Raw genomic sequence first — 8,885 nt, 5'->3', positions numbered from 1 at the left:
GCTGTTCCCATACACTGTATATATTATCGTCATGCAGACTTCCACTGCCGAACTACACTTTGGCCTCGAAGCTCGATTTCACGGCCTGAATTCTTAACCTAGAATTTGATTGCTTTGTCCTTTGTTAATTTAAGCTGCACCAACTCTGCATATTCTTTTTCTTTTTTCAAAATTTATTAATTAAGTTGAGATTTTTAGTCATTTGGCTCTACATGGGTTTTGGTTGATCGTCGATATCTCCTAATTGTGTTAATTGTCACCTTGAATTTCATGAAAGTAGCTAATGCTGGAATCTTCCCCTAATTATATGAGGGTCCAATATGAAATATATAATAACAAAAGATTAATATTTGATTTCTTAACTGTTATTTTTGTGGGTTAATGAATTCCAATAGAAATTAAAACCCTTTTTCTTGGATTCATTTACCTTAACTTGTGCTGAAGATTAATAGTTTATTGTCGGCTGTTGCAGTACTTTATTGATTGTACTGTTTACTATAGTTTAATACAAGCTAAATTTTACTATATTTGTTTGGATTGAAAACACTTTTTATAGTGTTATACTAATATTTGTCTAACATACATCGTGCTATATTTTTTAGTTATGTCAATCTAACAATTTGAGAGATTGTTAGCAGTTTGCAGAATTTAGAAGTGTTGAGTGAGTTAATAAAATTAATATATTTTAATTGTGCTTCTATTATTTGGACAAAACAAGGCTCATTTAAGGGATACATATGGAGAATTAGTTTTTACTGTTATTTTGTTATATATTAACATTTAAATTCCATAACAAACATCAAACGATATTAAAAAAAGTAACAGCTAAGTATTTCAATTCCCATTAGCAAGTACGCCCATAGTTAACGCTTTTAATGTCCGCACCGCTTGAATATATTCGAAACTCCTTTAACCTGCACTAACAACAGGTTTTCAAATTGTATAACACCTATAAATGCAATTTCAACGCTTTCTAACCTTTTTTAGTGTGCGAAGAAAGGAAACGAAAAAATATTATCATTGCTTTTTTAACCTTGAGACTATAACAAAGTTAGAAAAATTTTTGTAAAATAAAATAAAAGTTGAAAGATTTTTTTAATAACAAATAAAACACAACAAAATTTGGAAACGAACAATAAAACTTACAAGGAACTTCTTTGTTGAGTTGAGTCAGCTTATACTATAAGATTACAATAATTTACATAGGCTTGGATTGAAGGTAACAAAGTTAGAAAAATTTTTGTAAAATAAAAAAAAAAAGTTGAAAGATTTTTTTAATAACAAATAAAACACAACAAAATTTAGAAACGAACAATAAAAATTACAAGGAATTTCTTTGTCGGGTTGAGTCAGCTTATATTATAAGATTACAATAATTTACATAGGCTTGGATTGAAGGCATCATTAATTCAAACCCGACCTATAAACATTCCGACATGCCAGCAACCAAATCAAGTAGAAATATGTCCTGCATGAAGTACTCTTAAAATAAAAAAATAAAATAAAATAAAAAAGAAGAAGAAGATATTATTCATAACAGAGCAAGTGTTCAATAAAGCACATTAAGGTAGAAATACACATTTACCAACCATTCCAACTTCCCCAAAGATGTTGCTTCCTCTTTTTTAACTTAGTCAAGTATTACCAAAACTAATACATGTCAAATGCATTTCTTCACATGTCAAATTAGCACCTGAATTAATCATCAATTCAACCACTACTGTTTCATTGATAAGGGAAACAGGTAAGTCAAATTGGGTAAACCAATTACACTACACACCTCTTTCCTCTTTCAAGTGATGAGCCCTATAACCCCAAGGAAGAAATCTACAGAGATATATTATATTGTATTGTATCTACCACTGTCAAGAGCAGAAACATACAAATGGCAAATGAATTTTGTGAGGACAAGGAGAGAACAAGTTAAATATCAACTGCTCAGTGGTATAAGGATGAAGACACCCAAGGAAGAGCCAAAGAGGGCTAAAGAGCCTTCTAGGAACTCCAGAAGGAACTTTGCACGGTATGCTAAATGAAAGTGCTGTCCATACCGCAACAAGGAATGCCATAGTCTGCAATGAAACTTCTGAACCACCCTGTAGAAAATGGAGCAAAATTTTTCAGATCCCATAAGTAAAGCTATTAATTTCAAATCACAAAAATGAAGCACAACGTAGCTTGACATACTATCATGATCTTGCCTTCTGCTCTTCAAGGCAGTGTAAAGGCCAAAGGTGAATATTATACCCAACAATCCATTTGTTTAAAGCCACTGAAATTAATACATCTCTACCTTTGGATCTTCAGCTTTGGGAATTTTGAACAAACTCACCATTCCCTGTGATCCAAACATCGTTGGGCATCCCACTAATCAAGTAGCTAAACTTGATAAGCTAAAATTCATTTGTTGTTTTATTGGTTTGACTTACTTTAACAGCCTCTTGAATGAATTAAACAGCAATCAACATGCCAAAAATTTCGTCTGCAATCCTAGTAAATCTATTGATAATAGTGCAAGCATTGAATGTTGCAAGGAGCAGTCAAAGGGCTGTCCAGAGGTTCATTGTACTGAGCAGCAACACAAAACATTGCATCCAAGTAATTTTTGAGTTGCATCCAAGTAATTTTTGGGCTCAATAGAATCCTTCCAGGGACTACAAGGAAAGAAAATTCACATAAAGATGACAAATTATTGTAATAATGATCCATAAAAGCATGTGAAAAAGTAATGTTATTACTTGCAATTCATGAATTTCTTGCTGAGGATTGAAGGGTCATTTGATTTAGAAGCAATTTCATCGATTTCCATCCATGACTTTTGTATTGTCTCATAGCAAATCTCACTAGCTTCCTGCGAAAGGAATTCATAATTAATCAACCTTTTTTTCACATCAACATTTACACCCTTGCAAAAGCTTAATTAAGGAAAAAAATGATATATTTACTCTAAAATCCTTGGTGACAATAGAATAGTAACCCTACATGGTGATATCATCAAAGTATAGAACGGATACCGATGAGGCCAAAGCTCCAAGGGCTACGTGAGGGCAAAGTCAAACCATAAAGCCAGCACTAGGAACACCAGTGAAAAAAAAAATTAAATAAGATAAAAACCATATATCTATATGTAATGGTTGTGAACAACAAATATGCAGAGTAGTGTCCTACTTCCACCATATGATCCTCCAATGACTATAACTGGAGAATTTTCAGCATGCAAAATTTTTCTTCACATGAATGCTAATTTCTCCTTAGTCTGCAATAGCTTGTGCAGATTTGAAATACCCACAAATGCTTTCATTTTCAAGGCTTCTTCCTTTGATTAAAATGGGATTGATTTCCCATAAATCAATTCTTTTTAATAAATCAGATAACTTCGTTAATAATAACTCAGCATGGAATTGCTAACTAACCTGAGGTCAATAGACATTTCCAGATCTGAAACTAAACATATCAATGGATTAAAGCTGACACCTAAAGCAAGTTTTTATAGATTGGCCACAAGGGATGTATATACTCTATCATCAGGGGTAAGGCCTGCTTCCTTCATCTCATCATACAATCTAAAAGCTTCTTCTAATCTTCCCTCCTTGGACAAGCCAGATATTATTACTGTGTAAGCGACCACATTGATAACTAAACCCTTTTGACGCATTTCATTAAACAAATTCAGGGCCTTTTCTATCTTCCCAAAAATGCACTCCCCGTGTATAAGTGATGTGTATGTATAGATGTCAGCAGTCATTCCCCTAGTTTCCATTTCATCTTTTAGCCTATAGGCCTCCTTCAACTTCCCTTTCTTGCCGTAACCATCCATTAGAGTATTATATGAAACAATATTAGGCGTCTCACCCTTTTTTTCCATCTCCTGAAAAAGCCTTTCTGCTTCCACGAAGTTCCCTTCCTTGCAATATATGTCAATCAAAGTCGTAAAACTCACAGCATTAGGATTCACACCCTTCTCTACCATTGTAAATAGACACCTCTTTGCTTCCTCAAGCCTACCCAATTTACAAAACCCACTGGCAATGGTGTTATAAGTGTAGATATCATTCTCAAATCCTTTCATCTCCATTACATCCTGAACCCGTAAAGCCTCATCAATCATTCCCTTTTTGCTATAACCATTTATAAGTGTGTTAAATATCACCTGATTCACATCAAGCCCTTGACATTGCATTTCATTCACCAACATCTCAGCTGCATCCATTTTCCCAGACTTGCAAACTCCATCAATCAAAGCACCGAAAGTGTGAACATTTGCAAGAAGGCCTCTCTCAGTCAACTCATCAAACAACACAAATGCCCTTTTCATATTCCCGAGTTTACATTGCCAACTAATCATCGTGGTATACACATGAATATCAACTCCTACACCTCTCTCATGCATCTCTTCAAACATTTTCTCAGCCTCATCAATCTGGCCAGAACTGCCATACCAATCAATCAAAAGTGTATATGTAGCAGCATTATACACAATTTTATCCATCTCCATTAACCTCAACATCTCATCAACTTGTTCAACATTCATTCTTTTAATGTAGGAGTTTAGAAGTGTATTATATGTGACAACATTTGGTTTAATCCCTTTACCAGACATTTCAATCATCAAATCCTCAGCCGTCTTAACCATGCCTTTCTTACACAACCCATTAACCACAATTGTCAAAGAATAAACAGTAATATCTACCTTATACTTGACCATTTTTTTAAAGAAACCCAAACACATCAACATTTTATCACATCTCTGCAACGCAAGCATATACACTATACATGATCTAATATCAATCTTTAATTCATTATTCACCATATAATCAAAGACCCGTAAACCCTCTTCAAACATGTTATTATCTGCATAAACTCTAAACAACATATCACACATAATTTCAACAAATTCTGGCTCATGAAATCCATTATCAATCAAATAAAACAAGTCTAAGACTGAGCATAGAAGATTCTTATCCATAAGAATCCAAGTCAAAACATTCTTCATTTCTGCAAATTTTCTAGCCTGAAATAATCTGGCAATGAGGATTATATGTGCTCGAAGATCAGGTTTATGACAAAAGAGGAACTGATGTCTTCTAAGGAAGTTAAAGAAAGTCAAGCAACGATTAGGTGGGAGACTTGGGTTCAAGAGAATAAGGTTGGTTACATGAGAATCAAGATTTGACAGCAGAGATGGTGTGGTTTCAAGTGCTTTTGGGCCTGCTTTAATTAAGATTTTAGCAATCTTTTCTGCAATTTCTTGGCTTGATATTGAAGTGAGAATTGTGGGATTGGATATCTTGAATGCTTGCAAAAGTTTCTGATTTGCCATTTGAGGTACAAAGAAGTTCACTATTGTCACCCTTGAGAAAGAAAAGTCAAGGTAATTATATAGTTTTTGAAGACAGGACTGGTTTCCTCTCTAAAACAATCTAACTCTCTAGTAAGTTAATTTTAGAATTTAATCACAGACGCACAGTCCAGTGGCCACCGTCATTTATAGGTGTATTCCCCTTTCTCATTTCCCTGTCAAACAAAGTACATAGTAGGTCACTCATTTACAAGTATACATAACTGAAATCATGAACTTGACATATATATAAATATATAAATATAAAATGATATAAAAGTAACAAGACCTTACCTCCACTAGCCACCATGTTAGAAAAATCAGCTGGAGCCACAATTGAGAACAACAGAAATTGATAATGCAAATTGTAGTACCTGCATAAAAGTGATTGTTTTAGCATCATTAAGAAAACAAATAGCATTAATAAATGCCCAAATTTATAATAATTCCAGCAACCTCCATTCTATATTTATTCTATAATATAATGCTAGAATTTGTTTTCAGTGTTCACCTAATAGTATCACTGTTAGGTCTGCACCTAGGGATGTCAAACCGGTACGGTAACCACGAATTTTAAGGTATCCAATCCGATTACTAATACCCACACACTAACCGAACCTGCTATTTTTTATGCATTTTTGCTGAAAAAATGGAAAAGAATAAGTTACCCGAACCCGAACATCGCAAATTCAGTCAATAAACAACCTAATACTAAATATTAACCAAAGTTTTCGTAATTCAAACAAACGTAATACATAAAACATAAAACATGACAAAAATATCATCACAGTACATGCTAAATTATAAAAAATCAAATAAAAAATTATAAAAACAAGAAGTTCATAAATACAATACTTCTAAAACAACTCATACAACTCATAGAAACACAATCTTGGAAGTCCAAAATCTCAAGGCATGACGAAAATTCCTTATATACCTTCAAAGATAAATTATAAAAAAAAAAAAAAGATTTAGAGTATTACACTTTATAAAACAATATATATTATAATATTAACAATAATGCACAAATACCCTAAACACAAATAATAAAAGCAAAATCACAATGTTAATAAATCATAATTATAAGATTGAACATCTATCGCTCACTGTAGCCATGAAAATTATCAAATCTAATAACTTTAGATGCAATAAGAATCTGAGAACCCATACACAAAAATGCATGCACTAACTAAATTACTATAAGTTAAGAATATCAAATCCAATCAACTCAGTGTAAAATGCATCTGAGAACTCAGACATGACACGGAAAACACTGCAGATGCAATATTTACCAGGGAATCTATGCACTAAAATGAATCTATGCACATGCAGATGCTTGAACCAATTGCTACTATATTTTAGATATGCTATTTAAAAGAATTTACAGTAAAAGTCTCCAAATAACAATATCATAGAGTAATTGGATTTCATAGTCTTACTTAAAATTTACAGTAAAAGCAGCAAACACCCTAATCTCAGATTTCCAAATAATAAAAACAACAAACACTTTAATCTCAGAATTCCAAATAATAAAAGCACCAAGGTAACTAACCAAGAGCGGCGAGCTTGAGGTTGAAGGTCGTTTGTGTAGAAGCGAGAGCCGAGACTGAGATGAGAGAGAGGTTGAAGGAGATACTAAAAAACTGAGATGAGATTGAGACGAGGCTGGCGATGGCAGAAGTAGAGGGCTTGTGGGTTGGGCGGCGGCGTAAGATGAGACTTGAGAGGTTGCTGGTTCAGAGAAATCGAGAGCGACGGCTCCGCTGATGGAAAAGAACAGAGTAGATAAAAAATGGGTAAGGTGTATTGGTGATTAGCTTCTCAAAACGACGTAGTTTAAGGAAAAAGAGATTCTAAAAGCTATTTTTATAATAAAAAACTTTCTAAATTACAATATTAAAACTTAGTAAAGATAATCATAATAAATTTAGTTAAAAAAACTTTTTAAATCATAATATTAAAACTTATAAAACTCAGGTTTATATTAAAAGTTTCTAAATTATTTTTTAGATTAATATGGTTTAATTTATTTTAATTATTTCAAAAATTAAAATTTAAATTATTTTTAATTAAATAAAAATTATTAGCAAAGATTATATTATAATTAAACATATCATTCATCTATTATAGTTTAACATATCATTGAAAAAGGTTTAGATAATTATGAGAGAGTTTTAAATGTAGCATATGGAGAGAATAATAATACATAAAATGAAATCGATATATAATAATAGGTGGGATAGATACATATAGAAAGCAATTATACATTTTGAGAGAGAGAGAGTTTCAAAGGGTTTTCGATAGTTATGAGAGGGTTTTAAATATAGCATATAAAGAGAATAATAATATATAGAATGAAATAGATATATAATGATAGGAGGGGTAGATAAATATATTAAGTAATGATACATTGAGAGAGAGAGAGAGAGATGATTACATAGGGAGAGAGTAATAATATATGTAATGAAATAGATGTGCAAGGATAGTAGGGAAGAGAGAGAATGCATTTAGAAATTAATTATATATTAAGATTAAGATAAAGAGATTGATGGTATAAGTAATATAGGAGAGAGGAAGAGAGGCAGAGAGAGGGGATATATGGAGAGAGTAACAATAAAATTTTATTCACTTACTTTAATTTATCAATGCTCAATTATATTAAAAAAATATATTAATATATAAAAATATATAATTTTTTTATTAACACTGAAAATATAAAATTTGCAAAAGTTAAAAAATATATATACAATATAAGTTTTGTATAAAAAATATATAGGTTATAACTCTATATATATATATATATATATATATATATACACAAATAACAAATGTGAGATGTAGCCTAGTGGTACACAATGTTCCTTACACTTTTAGAGGTCTAAGGTTAAAGTCCCACTAAAGCATTGTGGGTACCCTAAACCCGCATAGCTAAATGGGTTTGGTATACAGGTACCCGCGGATACCCTAAACCCATTAATTAAATAGCTAAGCAGATACGTAGGGTGTAGAATTTAAATTTGTCCCATTAGGGTTCTAGCGGGTCGGGTACCTGTGAAAACCTGCTTACCTACCATCTCTATTTGCACCTTGTCAAATCAAAAAAATTAAAGCCTCTTAATGAACTATAATGAAACATCTATATTAGACAGGAATTTTCATTTATAGGATTCAATTTTATAAGATGCACACACACAGAGACTATTATGTCTAGGAGAAGGAGGTTTGAGCATAAAGATGCCTGATGGAGTTAAATGAAGGGAAGTCTGTTAGTTGGTCATTAGATGGTTGAGAAGCTGTTAGTTTGTTATTAGCTAATTGGATGAGTTGTGAAGGGTGGTTGTATTTTTTGAGTTGGTTAGAATCAGTTAGAGTAAGTTGTATAAAGATGGATAGTTGAGCTAATTGTAATTCACTTTGGATTTCTAATCAATAATACATTCTTTCTTCTCTCCTTACTCTCTATTCTCTATTTCCTATCTCTATTTCTATAACATCCTCACTGTAGGCAATTCTGTACGTCTTACTATTGTTATGTTGATTTTACAAC

General features: G+C 32.2%; 1 protein-coding gene across 14 annotated transcripts; it reads right to left on the bottom strand.

The window, feature by feature from the left end:
• Positions 1-1,502: 1,502 nt before the first annotated feature.
• LOC110664505 (pentatricopeptide repeat-containing protein At2g32630) lies at positions 1,503-7,141 on the bottom strand. Of its 14 annotated transcripts, none has more exons than XR_002496686.2 (7): positions 6,891-7,137; positions 5,633-5,712; positions 5,466-5,514; positions 2,983-3,072; positions 2,739-2,851; positions 2,188-2,654; positions 1,503-2,096 (listed from the first exon to the last, which is right to left on the bottom strand). XR_002496686.2 is itself a non-coding variant. In XM_021824228.2 (7 exons), the coding sequence occupies exon 4, from the start codon at positions 5,318-5,320 to the stop codon at positions 3,488-3,490; it is 1,833 nt and encodes a 610-aa protein (XP_021679920.1). In that variant the 5' UTR covers positions 5,321-5,514; positions 5,633-5,712; positions 5,850-5,979; positions 6,891-7,141; the 3' UTR covers positions 1,503-2,096; positions 2,188-2,654; positions 2,739-2,851; positions 2,983-3,487. The 14 variants fall into 14 exon arrangements, 13 of the variants coding, with proteins under 13 accessions (XP_021679920.1, XP_021679919.1, XP_021679917.1 ...); XM_021824228.2 differs by adding an exon at positions 5,850-5,979 and having other exon boundaries at positions 2,983-5,514; positions 6,891-7,141; XM_021824227.2 differs by having other exon boundaries at positions 2,188-2,338; positions 2,430-2,654; positions 2,983-5,514; positions 6,891-7,141.
• Between the last annotated feature and the right edge of the window lie 1,744 nt (positions 7,142-8,885).

Source organism: Hevea brasiliensis, chromosome 3 (genome assembly GCF_030052815.1).
Source record: "Hevea brasiliensis isolate MT/VB/25A 57/8 chromosome 3, ASM3005281v1, whole genome shotgun sequence".
Taxonomy (NCBI): domain Eukaryota; kingdom Viridiplantae; phylum Streptophyta; class Magnoliopsida; order Malpighiales; family Euphorbiaceae; genus Hevea; species Hevea brasiliensis.
The sequence above is the reverse complement of the archived record's forward strand: the minus strand, read 5'-3'. Positions and strand labels throughout refer to the sequence as shown.

Excerpts from the sequence above, each read along its gene's own strand:
- LOC110664505 (XM_021824228.2), bottom strand. The coding sequence starts at position 5,320 with ATGGCAAATCAGAAACTTTTGCAAGCATTCAAGATATCCAATCCCACA.